This window comes from Pteropus medius, unplaced genomic scaffold, assembly GCF_902729225.1.
Source record: "Pteropus medius unplaced genomic scaffold, Ma_sr-lr_union100, whole genome shotgun sequence".
NCBI classification, from domain to species: domain Eukaryota; kingdom Metazoa; phylum Chordata; class Mammalia; order Chiroptera; family Pteropodidae; genus Pteropus; species Pteropus medius.
The window spans coordinates 4911802-4937342 of NW_024341894.1; the positions used below are offsets into that span (position 1 = coordinate 4911802).

The window sequence follows — 25541 nt, forward strand, 5'->3', positions numbered from 1 at the left end:
GCTGTGTGGCATAAAGTAACAGCAATAGATGCAGCCAAAAGTACTGTGCGAAATTTGATTTTTGGGTAGAGATATTCCCCCTAAACGAGGCTAACCAATATTTGCAATAAAAAGAGACAAAAAGACAAAAGAATAGGTAATTCCAGTCCTGCAGCTTGTTTGTTTTGAAAGTACTCTAGAAATTTGGCTTAAGGAATCTGGCTATTCGCAAAGCTCTTAAAAAACCCCGAACTCTTATTATTTTTAAATTACAAAAAAAAAAAAAAAAAAAAGAACATAGATTTCTTGTTTTGCTAACAAAGTCTGAGCTATTGCAGATGCCCCTCCCCCCTCCAATAGTAAAAATACTATCAAATATAACAATAAATTATTATATATATATATATCTGAGTTTTAAATAAGGAGAGAGAAATCCTCAGGAGCTAGAATTAAGAAGGAGCTCAGAGCCAGAACTTTAAATGCATGAGATAGTGGCCCAGGCTACTGGTCCTGGATGTAGCTCCTAGTGAATGGGGTCTGGGTTTTGATGCTGAGACAGAAGATATGGCCTTAGACATGATATGGAAGTTGGAACTGAAACTCCTGTGAAAAACTTGAAACCTGGAAGGACTAGACTTTCTATAAGTGCTAGGAAAATTTTATCTACAAACTGCGGGAAGCTGTGAGGAAACTGATTTTGCATGGGACTCAAGAGTGGAACAAACTTTTCCCATGGGAAGCTGAAATCCCAAGCCTGTGCCACATACAGGTGTGATATCTCACTTTATATGATTCATGAGAAACCCAAGAAGAGAAATTAATATAAAAACTGGGCTCATCTCAGTGAAATTCTTGAGATGCCTAGCAGAATCACGTGTAAGGCTCTCATCTGGATCCTTTCACAATCCAGTATGAGAAATAAAAATTAATTGTTTAAGCCAAAAAAAATTTTAGTCATCAAAATTAAAAATTTAATTGATGGGTTCACTACCAGGTAAGACACAGTTGAATAAAAAATTAGTGATTTGGGAGCTAGAGCTGAGGAAATTGCCAGGAATGCAGCACGGAAATCTAGAGTTGGAAAATATGGAAGAGAGGCTAAGAGATAAAACAAAATTTTATGAGAATTTCCAACATGCATCTCATAGTTTCCCTGGAAAAAGAAATAGAAAAAAATAGAAGTGAAATGATATTTGAAGAAATAATGACTAAGAAATCTGTAGAACACAGTTGTTGCAAGATACGTGTCACTACATTGAACAGGCACACTAAATCCTAAGCAGGCCAAATAAAAATAAACGCACATCTAGGTAAAACTGTAGTGAAATTGAACATCAGAGACAAAGAGAAAATTATAAAAGCAACCAGAGAGCAAGTACAACCTTTAGATTGACAGAAAAGACACTTTTTAAAGCATCCACGGAATTCAGAAGACAATAGAAAATATCTTAAAGTGTTAAGAGATAACAGTTAACCTATACTCAGGTAAACGATCATTTAATAGTGAAGGCAAATAAAGCCATTTTCAGACAAAGGTGAAGTTTACCATTTACAGACTCTTACTGAACTGCTAAATAATGTCCTAGTGTACTAAAATAAGAAGGATATGAGAATTTCCAGTTTCACCTCTGACATAAAGAGCTTGGAAGTTGTGTCGCTTTCATATTTATAATAAGAAATAAAGCTGAGCACACTGAAAATAAGCAACTTATCTTGACCCATGAAGTTGTGAGGGAAGCGAGATTGCAGGGCAAACATCTATTGCAAGATTCAGAGAGATAGAAGAATACAGAGAGTTACAACTGAGAGCTGCCAGGTTAACATAAAACCTCATACTAAAGGCCTATTTACCTTAGTTCCTATTACCTAATACATCAAACAAAAAGTTAGGCAAGAAAAACACATTCTGAAGAGACAAAGTAAGCGTCAGAACTAGACTCAGATACGACACATATTTTAGAATTATTAGACAGGGAATTCAAAATAACTACGATTTATATATTAAGAACTCTAACGGACGGGGGGCTCCACAGTGTAGTGGTTAGCACGTCTGCTTTACACGCAGAAGGTCCTGGGTTTGCGCCCCACGTGGAGCCATGGACCATACCCCGGGGGTGCCAGGCCCCAGTGGGAGGAGACGCCCCACCTTCAGAGACCCAGTTCTTAAGGGGAAAACGGCAACATCCATAGGTCAGGGGTGGAAGTGGGCGGAGAATTAAAGAGGGGGGAAAAAAAAGAACTCGAATAGAAAAAGTAGACAGCATGAGAGAACAAATAGGTAATGTAAACAGAGAGATGAAAAGTCTAAGAAAGAATCAAAAGGAATTGCCAGGAATAAAAACACAGTAATAGAAACAAAGAATGCTTTTGATGAGTTCATCAGTAGATTGGACATAGCCAAGTAAAGAATCAAGTGAGCTGTCAATAGAAACTTCCCAAACTAAAATGCAAAGAGAAAAAAAAGAATGAAAAAACAAAAACGACTACAACAGAATATTCAAGAATTGTGGAGTAATTTTGAAAGGAGTGACATAATTGGAATACCAGAAGAACAGAGAATGAAAAAAAATATTCAAAGTAGCTGAGAACTTTCCAAAATTAATGGCAGATACCAAGCCACAAATTCAGGAAACTCAGATACTGTCACAGATGCAGGAACTCAGAGAATATTAAGCTATTTTGATATCGACACCTACATATATCATATTCAAATATCAGAAAACCAAAGACAGAGAAAATCTTGAAAAAATCCAGAGGAGAAAAAAAGCACCTTACTTACAGAGGGACAAGGATAAGAATTACAGTGGATTTCATGTCAGAAGCCATGCAAAATAAGAAGATAGTTATGTGAAATACTTAAAGTATTCAACGAAAAAACCTACCAACCAAGAATTCTATATCTTGGGATATGATTCTCCAAAAGTGAAGGAGAAATACGGGCTTTCTCAGCCAGCAAAAATGAATTGAATTCATGACCAGCAGACCTATCTTGCAAGAAATGTTAAAAGATATATTATTTAGGAAGAAGAAAAATAATATAGGTTGGAAACTCATCTACACAAAGGAGGGGAGTCAGAGAAGAAATAAATCAAGGTCAAATAAATTCTTTTATTTTTCATATTCTTAATGGATCCAAAGGGTAATGTTTAAAGTAATATTGGTAACAATGGAAGGGGTGATTATATCATATGGATAAGTGAAATGAGTGACAGGAGTGTTACAAGGGGCAGGAAGGAGGAATTGGGAATACTCTGTTAGAAGGTAACTGTACTATGGTTGAAGAGGTGTAGTGTTATTTGGAGATGAACTTAGATTAGTTATAAATGTATATTGAAAACTCTAGGGCAACCACTAAAACCTTTTTTTTTTTTTTGACTCAAAAAATTTTAATTGTGGTAAAAAAAAATGTAAAAATTATCTTCATAACTATATTTAAGTGTACAGTTCAGTAGTACTAAGTAGATAAAATAGAATCATATGACATCTTTAATTAAATCCAGAGAAGGAAGAAAAAGAGTAGGGGGCAGAAATGAAGAATCAGTTCAATGAATAGAAAATAGTTACAAACAATAGATATTATTCCAACTGTATCAATAATTGCTTTAGATGTGAATGGTCTAAGTATCTCCATTAAAAGACAAAGATTGTTAGAGCATATATAAAAAAAAACATGCAAGACTCAACTATATGTTGCCTACAAAAAGGATATGAAATACAGAAGGAAAGAACGGATTTAAGAAGCCATGATAAGCAAATACATTGATAAACAAAGGATAATCTAAATAACTATTGACTGTAAAAATAATGACTAGTTTAAGGGTTTATAAACAAAGAAAAAAAGAACATGTAAGATTAGGACTGGGCTGATATGAGTTAAAAATCTAAGATCCTTGTATTACTCAGGAGGATAGATATATTGATAAATTTAGATTTGGTTATGTCAAGCATGCAGGTGAGCAAATTAAGGAAAATCATTAAAAGCGTAGTGATGTAATATATAACTTCCATACCAGAAGAAGCAAAAAAAAAAAGGGGGCCACACAGAATACTCAGTGAATCCAATAGAAGACAGGAGAGGAAAATGCATGGTAAATTAAAAATACAAATTTAGATGGTAAGTGATAGAAATAAATGAAAATATTTGATTAGTTTCAATAAATATAAATAGATTGAATTTGCCATATAATACAGAGATATGAAAAATAACCAAAACCCAGAAATATACTGTTTATGGAAATTAACCTAAAACAAAATGGTACTGAAAGGTTGCAAGTAAGAAGATATGAGAATATAGACCAGGCATATACTAACCAAATAAAATGTGATAGAGGAATATCACTGTCAGATGACATAAACTTTAAGACCCAAAGTATCCTCAAAGACAAAGAGGCTCATTACTTAATGATAACAAAGACAATGTATGCATTTAGCAAGAGTCTCAAAATACTTAAAGCAAAATTTGTCAATAAACATGAAAAAAATCCCATAATATGTTTTTGGAGACTTTAACATTACCCCTCTTACTAATGGATAGATCAAGGTGACAAAAATTGACAAGGACATTTGTAAGATTTGCACAACACAATTAACAAGCTTGATTAAATAGACATATAAAGGCCAACGATTAGAAAGTATGTATACTTTCTGAACAAACAGAAAGTATGTATGGAAGGAACACTTAAAAAGAATGACTATGCGCTAGTTGTGAAAGCAAGTCTCAGCAGGACCAAAATCCGCATCACAGATTGTGTACTTTGATCACGGTGCACTAAAATTAAAATTATAATGGTCTCCAATCTTCAGTATGTTTGGAAGTTAAAAAACAGACTCAACTTTCTGAAAAAAATCCTTGGGTCAAATAAAGAAATCCTAATAGATATTAAACTATTAGAACTGAACAACCAAAGCACACAAAATAGCAATACCACCACTACATATCAAAACTTGTGCAATTAAGCTAATGTGATACTTAGAGAGAAATACATAAGTTTAAGTGCATTTATTTAAAAAGGAATTTAAAAGAGTAATGAGTTAAGCACGCAATTCAAGAAGTTTTAAGAGTAGCAGAGTAAATTCCATTAAGGCAAAGCAGAAGTAATGCATATGTGTTGCAAAAAATTCAAACAGTACCGAATCATACTAAATAAAAATGAAATACTCTCTTCCTATTCCTGGCCTGATCTGTGTCTCCTTTGAGAGACAGTGTTAACTAATGAAAGAAGAAATTTTTTGACTCATGTGTTCTAAAAATAGCAGTGGGTGGATAGTTATAGCTATAATGGTGAGTGGATAGGCCTCAGTATAGGAATTTATAAAACAGACAAGGGGATATGAAGATTACAAGAAGCACTGGTGAGAAAGATCTAGGGGCGTTTGAGTTGTCTGTGAACTCAGTCACGTGGCTGCCACTGAAAGCAAACTCCGGACTGCTTTCTTCTGCATTGGTCAGGCCACACGTGTGTGGGACTCCAGGTGGGTGCCTCACCTTAAGAGGGTTGTTGATTAATTGGAAGATAACCAGAGGGGTTGGGACTAGACCTAAGAGCTAATATTTACTAAGCACTTGATATGTGCCAAGTACTGTGCTTAACTCTTATACAGCTCTTTGTGCACCCCCTCCATGCTCTGTGAAGTAGATGATGTAAAATGATTCCCATTTTACAGATGAGAAAACCGGGACAAGAGAAGACAGCAACTTGTCTAGTGACCCATAGGTGGAAAGTTTGGGAGCTAGATCATAAAGCCAGGCAGTTGGAGTCCAGGGCCCGAGCCTTGAACCACCATTTACCTTGCCCTCACTTACAACAACCGAACCCCAAACCTGTTATTAGAGGCTCTTGTGGAGGAACTGGCATCAGCTGGCCTGGAGAAGAAAAAGCTTAGTAGATACCCAAGAGTGTAATCCAATTATCAGAGGGGTCCCCTGGAGGAAGAGGGTCTTTGTGTGTGGCTTCAGTGGGCAGACTCAGGACCTAGGTGGAAATTAGAGGCAGCTTTCAAGGGTCGAGGAGACCTTCCAAACAGGGAGCGTTTGATATGGGCAGTGTGGCCACTTGGGAGGAGGGTCAAGGAAAGTCTTTAAGCATTGGATGGGGTCTTGGGAAACTTGACAACCATGGTCCCTTTCAGCTCTGAGCTTTGGCATTCTGGAACAGATGGGGTTGCCTTTCCTATCTTCTGTTTTGATGGGTTTGTTGGTCTTTTTCTGATGTCTTGGCTGTGAAACAAAATGGGATGAATTTATTGAAGACCATCACATAGTCCAGCTCAGTGTCAGTGCTTTTAAGAGGATACAGACAATTCTAGAGTCAAGGTAAGGTAATTGCTGATGTTATTATCATTTCAGGCCCCCAAGAGGGCAGATAACTTTATCCACCTGTTGTAACTTATGGGGGTTCCTGGCAAGAACCAGCTCATCAGGATGAGGGAGTGAAAGGAGCATAAGGTCTTGAGGTTTCGGAGATAGACCAGTTTTAAATGACAGGATAAGATCCTACCTGTGGCCATCCATGGGGCTGGGGCCGCAGCTGAGGAATAAAGATCAAGGCCAGTGGAGTCATAGAAATGTGCTCAGTGAGGTTGAGGGCAGGTGAAGATGCTGGTGGGAGGACCCCAGGAAGGAGTCATCTGTCAGGAAGGATTTATGCAGTTCACTAACAGTACGGGGGGACTGGCTTGGGTAGATTTGTGGGATCCCGAGGAGGGGGCACTGTGGCAGGATGGTGTGTGGAGCCGTGCCTGGCATTGGTGCTGGAGAACAGTGAGTGTGCAGAGTCCTCTGCCTTTCCCAGAAAGTCACGGGGAGAAGATGCCAGGGACCAAAGTCTAGAGGACCCTGGAGGCAGGACGGCGTTGCAGTTAAGAGCGCAGGCTTCCAAAGCAGCGGCTTGTGACTTCGCAACCTGTTATGTTACGTTAGAGCCTCTCGGAAGATTGTGATAATAAGTGATCATAGGCTTGCCTCAGAGTCTGTGCGATCTTCCTTTATTCCTGGGTTTGAGCAGGTAGGGCACTATCGTTTCCCAAATAAACATTAGCTTTTCTTCCTTTGTGTGCAGAGTTGTTTTAAACCTACTTGGCTTTCTCACTGCTTTCACCTCAGTTTTCTCATATGTAAAATGGGATCGTGATGGTTCTTTTGTCATTTTGGTTGTATAGTTTAAGTGCGGCGAACATAAAAAGGGCTTAGCAGAGGATCCAGCTCATTATCATTATTATTATCATTATCATCAAGGAGCATTTTGCCACAGCAGAGGTTCCACAGGGCAGAGTGACAGGGTCACAGTGGGGAAGGGATCAGGGCTGGTTGGGCAGAATGGGAGTGCTAGAGGAGGCAGAGAGGCTGGAATTGTCAGGAGGGAGGCATGAGAGATGGACCGCAGACACTGCCTGACCTGCAGCGGTAGAACATTTGAGCTGTGGAGTTGCTGGGAACTTTCTCCTCCCCAGGCTTTCTCTGTTTTTACTGTTTGCCTGGTTATAGATTACACAGGCAGATGAACTCAGGCATGGAGGTGAAAATCCCATTAAAATAATCAAAGTAACAATTTGTACTACTTTTAGAACTTCTGCCTGAGGAGCTAAGAAATCTTCGTAATAAATTATTAATTCTGGGTTGTATTATAAGAATTTCTCCCTACAAACAAGCACATTAATATTTCTCTGTTGGCGCGACAGAGGACAGGAGTTCTCTAGTCTCCGAGATCTGTCTTGAAGAGAGAAGAGGGTATTCAAACTCAGAATCCAATACTTCTGAGCTTGTTCATGTCCCTCCTGGGGGGAAGGGCTGGGACCATGCTCTCAGGGGCGCCTGCCATTCCCCTCATACTCAGCCTTTCTGGGGATTCAGGCGGCATTACATTGGTCACTCACGCTGGCCATGTGACAAGGTGGTTCAGATCGAGGGCTCTGAAGTTTGCCTGGTTCTTCCTGCAACCTGGCATCTGCACTTACCTGCTGTGTGATCTGATCGAGTTGCCCAGTCTCACTGAGCCTCAGTGTCCTCACCCACAAGAGGAAGATGGGGATGCTAGCGTGCCCTTCCCAGAGTTGGTGGGAGGACAAAAGGGGAGGCTCATGGGAACACTCAGTAGATGTTATTTATCGTTATTATTTATATCCTCAGAGAATGCCTGAATGATGCAGACAAGACTCCTGCCCCGACAGACTTTAGAGTCTGAGGGGCTGCACAGGAAGTGAGTGGGGAGGAAGATGAGTAAAGGGGGTGCCAGGTGGAGAAGAGGAAGAGCAAAAGCATGGAGACCTGTGCATGTATAATCTGGGGAAGGGGAGTAGTTGCAAGTGGCTGGAGCGTGAGGGGTGGGTCAATGACTCTGGAAAGCCTTTTAAAAAAATACACACACATACACATTAAACGAAGTGTAATATAATATATAATGTAATAATAGATCTGGACAGTGCATACACTTAAATATTTTATTTGTATTATTCATTTAATCCTCATAACAAACTCTTCCAAGTTGGTGTTTATTTTCTTCATTTAAAAGATGAGGAAACCGAGGGAATGATACTTGATACACACACAAGGTTTAACATTTTTATGTTATGTTTTCCTAGCAAGACACATGCAGTAGGTTTGGTTACCCAGTGCGATCTTTATCGTCTTTTAAACCTCAGTGCTCATCACTTTTGGTTGTTGGAGTGTGAGGATTGTGTCTGGAGCTGCTGGGAAGGGGAACACTGCTTCCCTATGGGACACTTTTAGGAACCGGTATAGTAATTTTGACAGATTGTTCTCAACAAAGTCATTTATGAACAGAATATGGGAGTCAAACTATAGCATATGGAATAAATCCGGAGAACTCCTATGCTGTCTGTGCCCTGGGGGCTTCACTATAGATTCTCTCCCTGCTAACCTTTCTGAGCCTCTATAGAATAGATATTTGGGATCTGGAAAAAAATAACCATTTCCCTCTTGTTTTGGCCCTGGGCATGGCTGACTCCTCATTTATTCCTTGTTATTTATGAAGTTAGAAGCTAAGAAGCAGAAAATGGGCCATATGGCTTTCAAATTCTGTTGGGGACCTGCCTATTGGTAAATAAGTTACCTCAAATGTCTCCTGGGGATGCCTCACAGCTCACCAGTGAATCCTAATATCTTACAAAAGATTTAACCAGAAAGGGCCCAGGTGAGCCAGTGACTTATCACCAGCACCCAGTTTTCTCTTCCATTACCCAGGAATCAGAAACCTGCATCCGTGCTGGGGCGGTGGGGACGACAATTCAGAAATGTTCATACACAACCTTAATAAGTGAACCTGCATTGCCTCGGACAAGCTCGGATACAAGAAAATCTTATGGGAGGATGTAACATTGGCCATTAGATCCCATAACATGGCGTATTTGGGGTCCTAATCTCTAGATGTTTCAACCTGAAGATTGTGGGCCCACCTTCTGGCTGGTTCTGGGGAAGTTTATTTTCCCAGCTCTACGAATGGAGGTCAACTGCTTTGATTTCTTTAGATCGCAGACTGGTTCCGAGTAACTGCTACCTGATTTGAAAACTCAAGCTGGCCATCTGTGCACCAGGAGACACATACAGGAATGCTCAGAGAAGCATTGCTCGTCATGGCCAAATTCCCAAAGCTCAGGGAAGGCACAAGTTTCCTGCACACTTACCTTTTCGTTTGCTTCTTTTGGGTGAAATATGTGTGTTGCATACTGGTGTAGAGAGCTCGAAGTTGGATAGTCTCCAGTCTGTGACCATGCCGTTTTATAATAATGGAGCGTTTACATCGTGCCGAGCACTTGGTCTGAGCACTTGGTGTATGTTAACTCATTTATCCTTTCAGCAGCCCTGTGAGGTGGGGACTGTTATTATCTTAATTTTACAGATGAGGAAAATGAGGAACAAAATGGCTAAGTAACTTTCCCAAGGCTGCACAGCTGGCGAGTGGTGGTATTGGTATTTGAAAATCGGCTCCTCTATCTCATTCAAGGAGTGGCCCCAATGACTGGACACACTGATCCAATTTGCCAAGAAGAATGGCTGTGGGCCAAATATTCCAAAATGAAAGTTTCTATTTTCAGGACCCTTTCCCTCTGTTTGAACGGATTTATAAATAGCAATTCATTTTAACGAGTTGCTTGATTTGGTTATCTTGACATGAATTTCATCTTGAAAGGTACTGGAGGTAGCAAGAATTTTATTTCCTTTGTTTTTTTTTTAGCAACAGAGATGGGAATGTGGCTACATCTGTCTCAGATATCTTCTGGGACATAACCCTTGTGACAGTGCTCAATGGAGGAGAGCTCTGGGTCTCCATCATCTAGAGATCTGTGTGTTGGCCTGGATCCAAAACAATTTTTTAAGGAGATTCCCGTTCCTACCAGCAGGTAGTTGGTCCGCTCACCTCTGTAAGGCTTCTGGCCCGGGTCCCTGTCAGGCCCCTCTGTGTTAACAAGAGGGTGTCAGTGTCACTGGGTCTGCATTTAACTGTGAGCACATAGGGATCCTGCCACTTGTTAGGAATAAAAACATTTCCCATTTTTAGTAGATTGGCTCAGAGAAGCAATATTTAGAGAGGATTGCTTGGAGAACATATAATCTGTATCTTCCATTTATTCTAAAATTATTCCTAGATCAAATCATTTAACTGGGTAACTGAACCACCTGTATAATCCCCCTAGAGTTATTTTTACTGAGTTGTACTTTGGAGGCAATACCTGAACCTGCATGAGGGACACCTGAAGGAATAACCTGTGGCAGTCATCCCTGGGTCTGGAGGACAGTTATGGTTTCTCAGCTTGCTCTTTAGAGAGGGCCGGGAGAACCCTGTCTGGTCTAAGAGTCAGCAGGAGAACTTGGAAGTGATGGACAGTCTGCATCTCATGGACTCTGTGAAGTAATGTAGCAGGTTTCCCTTCCAGTTGGCAGCGAAGAGGGTCAGATGTGGTTCCTCCCCCAGCAAGTTCATAAGTCTCTGGCCTCAATCTTGCCTTTGAGGGTTTGGAGTGTGGTGTTTGAGAGTGTAGCCTCTGAAGCCAGACTGCCTAGGATCAGTCTGTTGCCTATCAGCTGTGTGGTCTTGGGCAGGTTATAGGGCCTTGCTAAGCCTTGGTTTCTTCATCTACAAAATGGGTGTAATTAGTGCTTGCCTTATAGGACTGTGTGATATTTATGTGAGCGTCTCTGTGAAGTACAGAGCCATAAAGCATTTGAGAGCTAGAGAAATGGTGCCTGTCCCCTTCTCCTTCCAACTGCAAGTCATTTTTCCTGAGACCTGAGGTCTGATTTAGTCCTGTTTTCATGTGGTGTCCCTTTGAGCCAGTCGTTTTCCCTCAACAGGCCTCAAGTTCCCATTTGAAAATTGGTGAATGAGGATACTCCAAGTCCTTTTCAGCTCAGACACTGCCTAGAGCTGTAGATCTAATGTAGGAGGGTCTCATTCCTTCTCCTGAGCTGAGGAGTGGGGCAGGGTCCTAGACAGGTGGGTGTTTGAATCCATCCATCCAGCAACCAGCCACTGAGCACACTGTCTAGGAGACTCGTGCCAGACATGGTGGGTGATGCAGAGGTACATAGACAAAGAGGGTCCTGAGGGACCCGTGGGCACAGCTATGGCCTTGTTCAAGTCTAGACAGCACATGCTCATTGCCACTTACCTAAGCAACACTATTTATTTCTTTATTCAGGAAACTTTAACAGGTGTGATATACCCCCATGGTAAAAATTCAGATCATACCAAATGTATACAGTGAAAAGTAAGTCTCTTCCTCACTTCTTTCTCCCTGCCACACAGTTCCCCTCCCGGGAGGCAAACACCATTACTAGTTTCTTTATTCTTTAGAGATTTACATACAATACTTTGGTGAGGGTAAAGTTTATCTGTGTACGTATGTGTATTTCAATATATATCTATAACTCCTGGCCCTTTGGAACACAGATGGTAGCATGCATTGTTCTGTTTTGCTCTTTTCCACTAACAAATATTTCTTGGTGATCGTTCCACATCGACAGAGTGCTGCTTCATTCTTTTTAACAGCTTTATGGGGTATCATAATAGAAGCCCAAGTCTCCTATTAGTTGCTTCTAATCTTTTTCATAAAAGGCTGCAGTGAGCATCCTTGTCCATGTGTACTTGTGCACACGTGAGGCTATACCTGCAGGATAAATTCCCAGATGTGGAATGGCCGGATCCGTGTACATGCATTGTAAAGTTTGAAAGAGAGACCCCCTGCTCTCCAAAGAGATTTATCCTTGGAAATGGGAAGACCTCTTTCCCCAGTTCAGTGCAGTATCAATCCTTTGACTCATGGCTGATCTGATAGATGAAAAATGACATATTTTGGTTTTAATTTGCTTTTCTCTTATGATGAGCGAGGTCTGGCTTATTATTTATTTCTTTATTTACATTTTGGGGGGAATAATTTTAAATTTACAGAAAAGTGGTAAAGATAGTACAGAGAGTTCCTACAAACCCCTCACCAAGCTTCCCTGGTTGTTAATATTTATGTAACCATGGTCCATGTGTCAAAACTAAGAACCCAACGTTGGTATGATACTAATAACTGAACTGCAGACTTCATTTGGCTTTTGAGCAAAGTTTTCACATTTTGGTGAGGGTGAGATAATGTGGTAGCTGAAGGTGGCATTGCAGGTGTGAGGTTGCGGAAGCCCACAATTCACTCATTCCTAGCAGAGTGCAGCCCACAGCCCATCCTGGGATGGAGAGCCAGACTCTGTGGAGAGAGAAGCGATTGCTGTTTCTCTTGGTTCCTCTGGTAGAGAAATGCAGTTGTATTTAAATCACTGGATGGGCCCTTTATTGCTGATCCGTCAGCATTTTCCTAGCTTTTGGTATTCCAGTAGAGAGAATAGCATGTACCAAGGACTAGAGGTATGAAATCTCATCAACTTTAGAAATCTTGATGACACAAGTAGTAGTTCTCTTCTAGAAAAATTAACGCATTGCCGATACAGCTTAACTAACAACTCCAACGCAGTCCCTTCTTCTCCCTCCCAGAGGCAACAGGAGACTGTTTTGGTGTGTATCCTGCCAGAATGTTTTCTGGAAAGCACAGACTTTTCAGGCTGCAGCCAGGGGTGGAGATGGCTGGAGGTGACATTGGGCAGGTGTTGGGAAGCTCTCCCCTTCTTTCTTTCCTTATACTCCTGAGGAACGTTCATGTCCCTCCCATGCAGATAGCACTTTATACTAACAATGAGCTTCACAGCATGACCTCATTTGAGTCATTGCTGCTTTGTAGCGGCTCAGGTGAGGATGGTTTTATTAATGCTCTTCTTGAACAGATAAGCAGAAACTGAGGCCCAGAGGGGTAGGGTAACTTGTCCCAAATCACACAGCTAGGAAGAGGCAGAGTTATACTTGAACTTGTTTCTGTTGCTTCCAGAAGGGTGATGGCAGTCATACCAATAATAATGATGGCAAAGCTTGATCAAGCGCCAGTCATTTTGCTCACATTATCTCATTTAACCTTGTGAGCTAAGTACTGTTATTAGGCTCGTTCCACAAACAAAGGAGTTGGGGCATGGAGAGGGGAGGTGGTCTGATTGAGATGAGTGGAACTGGGATTCTAACCCAGTCGCGTCTCCCTCCCGAACCTGCAAGCTTTACTGCTCTGCTCGCTATCTCACTATCTGTGCCTTCCTTTTACCCCACTGCTGCCTTGACACCTGGTTTAGAGTTTGCCGAGCATTTTCACTGTGTCACTCACTTCTATGCTAGGTTCTGCCTTCTCCCAGGTCTATGCCTCTGTCGAGCTGATCCTAATGTTTTTAAGCTCTTCTCATCCACTCGCTACCTAGGCCCAGGATCTTCTCCTCTCACTGCATATCTTTTACGATAGTTCTCGAGGACTGCTGGGTGCCAGGCACTGCACTAGGTAGAGCAGGGAACGGAGCAGAGAAAAATTAAAACAAAACAAACAAACACAAACAAACAAAAACGGCTGTCGTCAGGGAGCTTCCATTCTCCTGAAACGAAGACGGTTTCTGGCCTGAGGCCTGGGTGCTTCCGTCAACCCAAAGCTGGCTCTCCCTGTACTAGGCTCTGACCATCGTCCTGCAGTCTTGCTATTTGCTGGGCCAGTGGCACATCCTGGTGTCTGTTCTAGAGGTCCTGAATGTTTCACCCTCAAGACCTGCCCTCTTCCTCCAGTGGCCCCGGGATGTCGCTGTGGGCTCAGGGCAGGTCCTCGGGCTGCTCCTGGGGATTGTCTGCCCGCGTGATTTACTGTGCCTCACTGCGCCACATGTCTTTAAAATTACAGTGCCCATTTCCTGCTGAAATAATTTCCACAAAGAGTGGCTCCTATTACCGCAAGAGGCGTGCAGACGTCATGATTTATTATTATTTATGGTCCCAAGGCCTTGTTTATGCAAGACGGGTTAGGTGCGTGCGATAGAAATGCCATTATGCAAATGACATTGAATGTCCTTACTGCGCCTAAATAATTTTTGTGTTGGACGATTAAACCTCATCTGTTATTGATATGGGCTGCAGTCGGGCTATTACAGAGTCCCAACAGTACTTACTCCCAGTAATGGGAAAATTGAGAGAGAGAGACCAATACAATTGCCTCAAGTGGGCCATGAGGGTCTGGAAGGAGTAGGACATCTCAGAGGCCTGCACGAAGGGAGCCTGTAGACTCTCCAGATAAATAAGGAAGGCAGCGCCTGGAAATAAATTAAGCTTTGGGTGCCTTGGAGGATTTGCAGCCTTCCAGTGGTGTGATTTAGCCATTTCATTTCGTCAGGGGACTAAACAGCCCCACCTCGAGTTCCAGGGTGCCCCATGCTGAGGGAGCTGCCAGTGTGGAGGGGAGGGTCCAGGGAAGGGGGTGACCACTGATGACACTGGACATCCAGTCTGCTGTGCCAACACCACGGCTGCCCGTGCTGGCCCCTGCGCATAATCAGCAGCCTTCGCTCTCGTTCTCACTTGCTAGCTCTCTCTGGCTCTCTTTTTTTTGACACAGCTGTGAAGTCCCATTTTGATCAGTGTTGATAGCTTATGAATTCCAAAATTGACAAAATTTACAGAAAAATGAGGATAATCCATCTTCCTTAGCGGCCTGTCAGGAGCTGGCCATACTTCATAATCTCCAATTACAGATGCTATTTTCCGACATTTACATGCAGATATTAGAACCAAATGAAAATGAGAAACAAAGAGAGAATGGAAATGCAGCTATTTATATGTATAAAAGACAAACAGGTAAATTCGAGACATTTAGATTGGTTTTGGGGTCCCTTTAGGAGTCTGGAAAGAGACAGCCTTGAGCACGTGGGGTTTCAGAATAGAATCGTAAGACGTGTGGCCCCACCGGGCCTGCCCGTAGTCTGGCAGTGTGGGTTAAAAATGGGTTAACTCTGCTGGAACAGTTGAGGGGTGCTTGATTTGGGTATGGGCACATAGGGCATCCCCCAGGGTGTTAAGGGGTCTCTGGGAATCACCCAGAGCGCATGTTAAACTGTCAAATCCACATGTATTTCACAAATGAGTAAGTTCAGAACCTTTAACATACGTTTTAAAAAAAATGATGTGTGCATGGGGGTGGCGGGGCAGGAAATGACACTGGAGTCAGCTCTCCAAGGCAAATTTTAAAAAGTTGGCACGTTCTGGGGAACAATGCAAAAAACGGCCCCTGAGGAGGGGAAGCAGGAGGGTATCACCGCTTGTCAGAAGGGCCCTGGCCAGGTGTACAGGGAGTTGCACCAATAAACTTTTAAAATGGGGTATAAATAATAAAATTAATGGGGAGAGAAGGAGTTCTGATATATGGATCATCCGCTTCCTTCTCTAGGCTATTCTGGCTGAGAGAGAAGGGCCTGGGAGGGGGCTTTGTAATGAAAATGTTCTTCCCATAAAATTGAAGGGAGAACAGCCTTGTTGCCCTTGCAGCTGTATGTGGCACTGGCTTCTGGAAAGCCGGGGATATTAATTAGCAGTGCTTTGGATTAAACTCTCCCAACCATGTCGGATGGTACAATTTTTTCTCTTTGTGAGCTTGACACGAGTGGCAAGGAGAAATCTGCCTGGGTTTTCCCAGCTTACTGTTATTACTGAACTTTTTTTTTTTACTTGGGGATCAAACCTCTTCCACTCCTGGAAATGAAAATGAGATATTTCAGGGTTTTCCTGGGCAGTTGGGCAGAGAGAGGATGTTTTGTTGGAGCAGGCAGAGGAGGTGGAAGTAGTTAGTTAGGGAGATGGGAACTTCTCTGCCTTTGGCTTGAAAGCTTTTGTTTATTTGTGTGAAGTCTCCTTCTAGCCAGCAGTTTTTTGTATTATTCGAGGTTTGATTTGTGGGAGAGAGGTGAAGGAAATAAAACCAGGAGGCTAAATTTAACATATGTATGTGTATGAGAGAGAAAAAAGAATTGTTAAAAATCAAACTCAAGCCAAACCATCAAAAGTGTGTTTGTTTATATGTCCGATCTCCAGGCCAATAGCTTGCTTGTTTAAGTAAATAATAGGTATTAGCACAAAGAATGATTATAATGCTTTGTTTCCAGGTACAAAATGAAAGATTCGTGGAATTGACACATAACATGCAATATGCAAACATATTTTAGTAATTATAAGCAAAGGCTCTTAAGTAAAGTTAACCTTGATAAAAAGGTATTTAAATTGAAACACCGTGGTTGCTGTGCTAGGTTTTTCTCTATTATTTACATTAGCTAAAATTTGGGCTTACACATAATAGCAAAACCTAAGTTTAGGGTCTCATTTCTTTAGTTTCTGGTCTTTCTAAAACCCGAAATGTTACTTTCAGTGGAGAATACCACACCCAAACCAAACAAACAGTCCGATGCCTGAATTTTCCTGAAGAGTGCTAACAATGTCACATGTGTATATTTATTTTGCTATTGCTTCCCCGTAATGTTCAGATTAATCGCTAATGTTGACAAAAATCTGAGCACGGCTATCCTCTGAGTTTATCGTATAGGCTGTTCTCTGAGTCTAAGAGGGGAGAATAAAGGATAAAGTTGATATCTATGACTGAACCTATCTGTAAACAATTCCTATAGGAGGTTGTTCTTGAGCCAGGATTTGAAGAGGTGGATAGACAAGGATTAGAAGAGAGGAAGGAAAAAGGCACTTGAGGTGGAGGAATGGCCTTGTCACAGGTGTAGAGTCAGGAGCAGGCAGGTGTCTGAAGAGGTTATGAAGCATATGAAGGTGCTTCTGGCATAGCAGTTGGCATTTCTCGATATGGGCCCCAGTGCCTCATCATGAGGCACTTTAGAATCACAAAGAAGAACGCAGACTCTGGGATCAGATAGGACCTGAGTCTAACACCCCTCCCCACAGTTTATTAAGCTGCTCCACCCTCAGTATTCTCGTCCGCACTGGAATGAGGTTAGCAATAGTGGCAGAGAGCTCAAGATCTTGGACTTGAAGTTGCACTGCCGGGGGGTGATTTAGACACATTATTTTGGACACTTGTGCCTCATTTTCATCATCTGTAAAAGGGGTTAATAATACCCTGTAGGGTTGTTGCAAGGATTAAATAAATTAATGTGTTTTAACACCAAGAACGGTAGCTGGTGTGTAGTAAGCATCCGGAAAGTGCAAGTTTATTCGACTGTTATTCTATATGTGAAAATTTAGGTGAGAGCTGGTAGAGTCTTAGACAAGAACTGGACTGCTCTGAACCTAGAGTTTTCTTCTCCTCCTGCTCTTTTTGCAGATTTTTCAAGGTTCACGGTGGCCCTGGATTCCTTCACTCCTTCCCTCTCTCCCTCACTCAGTTTCAGCCAGGATAGGTCTTGCCTAGGCCTGCTGGATTCAGAGAAAGAAATGATTTCAACCAAAGAGACTTAAGAAAGCATCCAAGAAGAGAAGGCTTTTGAACTGGGCCTTAGAGAACAAGGATTTAGACTCGGGTGGGGCTGGAAAAACGGCATGAGCAAAGGCATTGCGAGGGACCTGGGCACTTAGGGATTAGTGAGTGTGTGTTTGGAAATAGGGTAGGTCTGAGTTGAAGTTGGGAAAGTAGTCTGGGATTTGAATTGGGGTCTGTAAGGTTCAGGTCAACCTTACTTAGAGGCAGTAGGGAGCCAGGGAGGGTTTATAAGCACAGAGCGTTCTGGCTTGCAAATAGCACACTGGTTAGGGGTGGGAGAAAATGAATGTTTTTTAAAAAAATTATATGCAAAATCACTTTCCATTTCTAATGAATTTGTAGTGAGCTCTGTGTTGACCATGAGAACAGTATGAGTCAGCCAGGTGGTGAGGCCACAAGAAAAGCAGAAGCAAGCTTCTTCTGCCCCAGTCAGAGAGAACATGTCCAGAATAAGGAGTAGAGGGCCTGAGAGCCCTGCATTGGATCCAGGTGGGGACAGCAGTGGTGCCCGTGGCCTGAGAGGACATTTTTAGAACTAGAGCCCCAGAGAGCGCACCCAAGACCAGCATGGAGAGACCTAAAGGGGCAGATTTCCAGGGCACATTCTCATAGCCGAGAGTTGTGTTGCTATGGAGTGGCTGCCTTAGGAAGTAGTGAGTTCTCTATCACTGGTGGATTTCAAGCATCAGATAAAGATCAGCCTTTATAACCCCTAAGCTCTTTTGGGTCCTGAGATTTGGTCTCACTAAGATTCTCTAAGTGGCCAGAGGTGGGAAAAGGGGCCTCTCGATTAGTCATTGCTGGAAAATTTTCTCTCAGACAGAAACTACGATATTTGATGTCAGTCTTCTCCCTGGGGCTTCCTCTGCTATTCTGTACCACCTGTGAGTGTGTCTGGGGCTGTGACGGAGAGTGCTGGGCAGGCCGTAAACAGAATAGGAAGAGATGAGTCAGTTAAACTTTGCAAATCTCTTCTTGAAAGCCCCTCGGTTCCACTGTAAACTATTTTGATCCAGGCATGGGCACAGTTCTGAAGAGCCAAATGAATACAGAGCATGTCTCATTCATGCCTACGGTCCTTGACATCACTTATTCTCTCAGTGACTCTGGGAAGCACCTCTGGTGCTGTTGGCAGAGCCAGGCTATGGTACCTGTCCCAGTTCATTTGGTTCCACAGGCATCTATGTTACATCTGTTCAGAGCTGGGCATTGGGCCAGGAGCTGTGGTCACAAAGATAAGGGAGATACAGCCTCATCTTTATGAAGTCCACACACTAGTTGGGAGATGAGGACCCTAAACAATTAAGTGTACAGGCAGAGTGCTAAGTGCAGTAGTAGAGATAGGCCCACTTAGGTGTTTTAGGAAAAGAGGAAGGGAAATCAAGGAAGGCTTCCTGGAAGAGAGGTCATTCAGAATCCTTGACAGTTCTTCCCCCCAGTTAATACTAATGGTAACACCTTATAGATTATGGAGTATGTTTGCAAGCATGATTTATAGTTCCTCTATTCAGCAAACTTTTTTTTCATGTTTAAATCATCTTTATTAGATTTATCGGGGATAAAATGCTAAAACTTTGTTTTTGTTTTTTACTCTTTTTTAAAATTAAACTTTTTAGTTTGAAACAATTGTAGATTCACATGCAGTTGAAATAACGTAAGAAATAACGCAGAGGGATCCCATATACCCTTATCCACTTTCCCTTGATGATAACATTTTGTAAAACAGTGCAGTATCACACTGGGATATTGGCTTTGATAGACTCAAGATGCAGAACAGCTCCATTGACACAAGGATCCCTCCTATTGCCCTTTTCAGCATTTTTAAAACTGTTTGTTTTCATGTCTGGCCCTAAGGACTCAAAAAAAAGAGAAGAAAAAGGCCTGTCCTCAAGGACTTGACATTCTTATCATTCTCTTTGTGCTTTCATGACCTGGTGAGGCAGGTCATATAACTCCATGTTACAAAGGAGAAAAGGAGCGCAGAATATGAGGTGCCTGGCCTAGTTCCACGGAACATGAACTTGACCATGTCAGACTTGAACTCTATCCTCTTGGCCCCAGGGTCAGTGAGCTTCCTCAGCCACACTTCTCCCCTGATGGCTGCAGGCTTCTGGATTCAGGGGCCTGGGTAGAATGGGTGACACTTTCACCAACCTACAGACCTCCGCCATATTAGGGAGAAACTCATTCTACATGGCGAGGGCCCCACCTGTGTGGGGCACAGACCCTGGTGAGGCCTCAGAACCAGAAGGGCCTTGACTGTTCTGGTCCATCTCCCTTATTTGGTAAATGGAGTCGTTGAGGCCTAGACAGGGGTGGGGTCTGCCCAGATCACATGGGAGTCCAAGGCAGAGCCAGGTTTCCAGGCTCCCTGCCAATCAGTGTAATCCATTGTAATCAAGACAGAACTATTTCTTAACATATGCTCTTCAGGTGCAGTTTTTGTGTACCCATGTTTACAAAGTGTGGACGCTTCCTCCTTGCTTCAGATTCAGAGCTCTCTCTCTAGCCGGAGGAGAGGAGTTTGGCCTGTGGCCAAGGTGCTTCTCGGAGGAAGATGTGCCACTGTCCCACAGCGTCTGAGCTTTACCCTCAGAGTTGGTAGTGAAGTTGTCTCCAGTTCTAACTCACTTCTGGGGCAACGGCTCGGCGCTGAACTTAGAGTTGGCTCACATGGGGTCCTCTCTCTGAGTTCTGTCTCTCTGTCTACTCACAGCCCAGGATTCCCAAGGACATAATGGACCTTTAAGGGTTTGGCAAACTGGAAAGTGCTAGGCAAAGAGGCCTTATGCTTCTTGTGTTTGGAACCACTGAGTCCCTGAGACGGAGGGATAATGGCCTTGGAGAGAGCAAATTCTTGGCTGTCCTTGGCCTCTTGGGTTCTCTCATTATTCCACAGATATTTTTTGGACAACTGGCTGGTGCTGGCAAGTGGTGCCACAAGTCAAATATATGCTGTCAAATATATTCTTTTACTTTAATTATGGAGAATTTCAAAAGTAGACAGAATAGTCTAATCAACTTCTTCAGCCCCCATCACCCAGATTCAACAATTATCGACTTACACTAGTCTTGTCCCATTAATATTCCTATACTCCCCACACTCTATTTTTTAACAGCTTTATTAAAGTATAATTTTTATGCCATAAAATTCACTCATTTGAAGCATACAAGTCAATGATTTTTATTAATTCCTAGGGTTGTGCCATCGACACCACAGCCTAGTTTTAGAACAGTTTCATCATTCCCCAAGATCCCTTATGTGGATTTCTCGTTGATCCCTGCTCCCACCTCAGTTCCAGCCAACCCTGCTCTACTTTCTGTGTCTGTAGAATTACCAGTTCTGGACACTCCATTTATGTCTAGCTTCTTTCACTTAGCATGCCTTTGAGGTTCATCCATGTTGTAACATGCATCAATATCTTGTTTCTTTTTATTGTTGACCAGTATTCCATCACATAGATATACCACATTTTGGTAACCACACTTTATTTTGAAGCTAACTCCAAACATCATATCACTTCATCTATAAATATTTCAGAGTGACTCCTTAGAAGATGAGAGCTTAAAAGCATAACCATGAAACTATTATTATACCTATAAAGTTAGCAAATTCTACAATGTCATCAAATATCCAACTGATGTTAGCATTTCCAAATGTTCATTGCATCAAACTTTTTTTTTACATTTGTAGTTTTTACAGTTTCTTGACATCAGGGTTCGCATTGTGATTATTTGATGCATCTCTAAATCTCCTCTAACCCATAGAATCCCCTCTGTCTCTCTTTTCTTGCATCGATATTCATCTGTTGAAGAGGAAATCTATACTTTGTCTGTGGCCAGTTATAGAGGCATCAGCGGTGTCTGGGGACTTCAAGATCAAGTGCAGGTCCTCAGACAGATGGGGAAACAGAGGCCAGCAACGGGATAGACCTGCCCCCAGACTCCTGTCCCACCCCGGCTACCTCAGACATCCATCCCCCTCTGCCTCCTTAATCTCAGGTCATTAGGCCAGGCCCGGGGGACACACCTTCCCTACTCCACCTTCTGCCCTCTTCTGGGTAGGTGTGTAGGTGGGCAGGTGTCTGGTCTCTCAGGATGGTAGTGGTTGGCCTGGCTCTGGCCCAGCTCCTGAGGGTACCTGAGGCCTGGCGGTGAGCCTGGAGGAGCTCAGCAGGTGATGGGGAAGCCTCATGGCCCAAGGTGGCCACCTGAGGTAGCCAGCCCTGCAGCCTCATCCCCCTGCACTGCCCTCCTTCGTGCTGCCCTCCTTCTCACGTGTCTGTGTTTCTTTTCTCCTCCATGCTATGGCAGTGGTGCCCCGTGCTGATGAGACAATACTTGGTGCAGCCCCAGGCAGTCCTTTTCCAGGTAATTTCCTAGGAACCCAAATGACACCCAGCATACACTTTCCTGGGGCACGTGCCTCCTTGAGTCCCTTCTAGGATTTCTTTACCCTTCATGTTGCTTAGTTTCCAAAGTGCAATCCTGCTCCTTCTCCTTTAGATCCTCACAATCACCCTGGCAAGCAGGCAGCAAGGGGTTAGACTTAAGTTTCATTTTATTAATGAGGACAATGAGGCTCAGAGAGCTCACCTGGCTTACTAAGGTCACAGAGGCGACAAAGAGATAGAGCTGGAACAAGAACCCCATGTTACTGCTCCTAGTTCAATGTTCTTTCTACCATGGGGTCAGAGGCAGATAAAACTGAGCTAAGGAAATCCATTCCTCCCCACACCGCTCCGTACCTCAGTTTTTCCAGGTAGAGAAAGATGGCCCTGAGTATCCTTCTAGCTCAGACATTGAGAGTACAGGACTTTCCATCATCTGGAGCACGGTGTCTGAGAGGAGCGCGTGCCTATCTGGTAGTCTTGACTTTGAGGCCTTACAGGAGTCTGTGGCAGTAGGCAGAAAAGCTTTATCCCAATTGGTTGCATTGGCGTGGACAGTTTGTGAATTGCTGATCTCAGTTCGTTTCTCTTCTTGGGTCATAGTCAAGGACAGAAATAGGGAGTCCTGATAGAAAGGAAGTAGAACGACATCCTAAGAAAAAGACACCAAGAGTTCAGAAAAGCAGGAATGTGGAACATAGCTATTGCCTGTGACATCAATGTCTGGGGGTAGGGTGTGGGGGGAGATGGCTGTGTTTCCAGCACATAGGTACACTGACATATTACACATGTGTGCCTGTGTGTGTGCCTAGGGTCTCTGCATTCCACTGTTCCGCCCTTGGCTTCCCATAACCAGGAAAAATGGCTTCAATAATGCTGTCTCTCTCCTCTCCTCTTTTCTCTCCTCTCCTCTCCTCTTCTTCCCTCTTCTCTTTTCTTCTCTCTTCTCTCCTAATCTTCCTTCCCATTTTTTTGTTCTGTCATTCTTTCTACCTCTCCCAGCCTCCACTTTCACAAAGGACTTGAGTCGTCTTGCAAAACAATGTTAAGGCTGAAAAAAAGTTCAGGGGTTATGTAGAGGAAAGGAGAAGATTATTGCACCAGGTACCAACAATGATGTAGTTGTGGTGATTTAGCACTGAATTTGACTGAGCTGCCTGGAAGCCAAGGCAAAGAGGGATATGTAGTGGTTTCCAAAGTTTCTACTGTTCAATCAGAGGCAAATTAACCATTCGTCAGGAGAAAAATTTTTTTCCTGGTAATAAATTGTAGGAGAGATTGACATGGAATTTGAATATTCTAATGAGCACGTCTCCAGGGGTTAAAAAAATAAGTTCTTTGTATGGCTATTTTCTTTTATTGCCTCTGACTAATGTTCAATGCCTGGTATTCCATCACAGACCAGTGAAGGCACTTCCCCAGGGGCTTTAATTAACGCTATACATGGACATTGTTTTCTGGTCACCTGACTTGACGAGGAGTAGAAGTGGGAGGTTAGCGTGTCACTTGGAGCTCTTGTGGAAACACCCCCCAGTTCATTTTTGAGTGTTGTGGCTAGTGTCGTGCGAACGGGTCATACATTTACTCATTCAACGAGCACTTAGGGGGCTCTAGGGATGCTCCATGCTCCATGCTTTCAAGGGAACCTGGAGAGAGATAGACAAACTGCCATTATATGTAGTAGGAAGTAGGATAATGGAGGTCTGTGCAAAATGTAGTCAAGTATGAAAGCACAGATAAGGGAGTCATGATTTTTTTCGTAGGAGTGTGGAACCCAAGAATGGCTTCACTGCGGAGGTGGCATTTGAGCTGGGTCTTGTGAACAATGTAGGAGTTCACTAAGTGAGTGCATGAGAGGGGCCCTCCAGGCAGAGATAGGACACTGCCTGGAGGGGCTGAGGAGCAGCCAGTATAACAAGGTTCCAAGGAGCCCAGGAGACTGGGGAGAATTCCACTGCTTTTAAAAATCACAGACAGCTCACAGGAACAGACAGTGATGAGGTCTTAGGGAATAATCACACATCAGAACAAAATGACAGTATCCCCTGGTTCATGTGGGAGTAGAGTAAAAGCTGTACAATCCTGCTGAAGAAGAGAGGCTGGGCTCAGGCCAGCCCCAGATCTTTAGGGAAGTCCACTTTACCTTCTGGCAGCCATTAGTGGTTGGGCGACTGGCTTTTGGACCCCTGTACACATAGTGGTCCAACCTGAAGTCGAGGAAGTGGGCAGGCCTGGCAGTGGGGTGGGGAGGAGTACAGGGATGCTGACTCTTGGCGGAGATGCTGCTTGGTTCTCCTAAGAATCACTCATTCATTTTTTCATCCATATGTTCATTGTGCAAGCCTTGCACAGTTGAGTCCCAGCTTGTTGACCTTTTCTTCTTCACCTCTTCTACTTTCGCCTCCTCCAATTATTGGTACGTGCCCTGTTTCTGGATCCTGTCCTCTTACTTCTGAGCTCTGGGGGTCAGAGGTTGCTCAAACCCAGGCAAAATAAAGCCTGCCCCAAGAAATCTTTCCTGACCACTTCCCGCCCTGTGTAAATTAATGGCTCTGAGCTCTTGTTCTAGTCTTCACGTGCCATCTTGCATGCCAGAGAGGCTCAATAAACACCGAATAGCCACTACAATCAGGCCTCCACTAGGGTTCTCAGGAACAGAGAGGAGGGAGGCACCATCCCCACCCCCAGGGTCCCATAAACTCCAGAGGGTGCCATCTGAGAAGAGACCCTCTTTAGAGGCATTTTCGCCTCTGTCTTTGCACATGACAGTGCACTGAAGGAGCAACTTCCAGTGAGTTTGACTTCCAGTTCCTTCTTAGAGTGAATTAGCGGGCTAATGCCACGGCCAAGTCCCACTCTATGGAGGATGAAGTCTAGATAGTGACCTTTTCCCAGTAGCTCCCTCCTGCATGAAACGAAGACTGTGCTGGTCATGACCTATAGCAAGAAAAATATTTTCATCTTCACCTAGTACCTACCTACATATCTACTTATACGTGAAACAAATATTCACGAGCAGGACTTACTCTTTCTATGTGTGAGACCCTTGGCTATTTCCTGTTCTAGTTCATTCTAATTTCAATTTTTAGAATGCTGGTACCAGCAAATTGATTCCACATCTGTTAAAGGGTCAGGATGCACTGCGGTATGAAAATAATTAGGGTAATTGTCAAGACTTTGGTGTCAGACGGACCTGGGTTTGAATCCTGGCTCTGATACCTAGAAGCTATGTAACTTTCTCAGTTTCTTCATCTGTAAAATGGGGAAAACATAGAACCTATTTCATGGAGTGATTGTGAGGATTAAACAGGATAATACCGATAAAGCTCCTGACAC

The 25541-nt window shown here is 43.1% G+C and overlaps 1 protein-coding gene across 9 annotated transcripts in view; it reads left to right on the forward strand.

Annotated features, from left to right (window-relative positions):
- Window positions 1-25541, forward strand: part of PAX5 (paired box 5) — a 175008-nt gene that overhangs the window by 71102 nt on the left and 78365 nt on the right. For 7 of the 9 annotated variants that reach the window (XM_039856632.1, XM_039856647.1, XM_039856677.1 and 4 more), the window contains one exon: window positions 22129-22185. The exons of the other annotated variants lie outside the window; for them this stretch is intronic. In XM_039856632.1, coding sequence (XP_039712566.1) covers window positions 22129-22185 — 57 coding nt within the window. The remainder of the gene's footprint in view (window positions 1-22128; window positions 22186-25541) is intronic. 9 annotated transcript variants of the gene reach the window in all.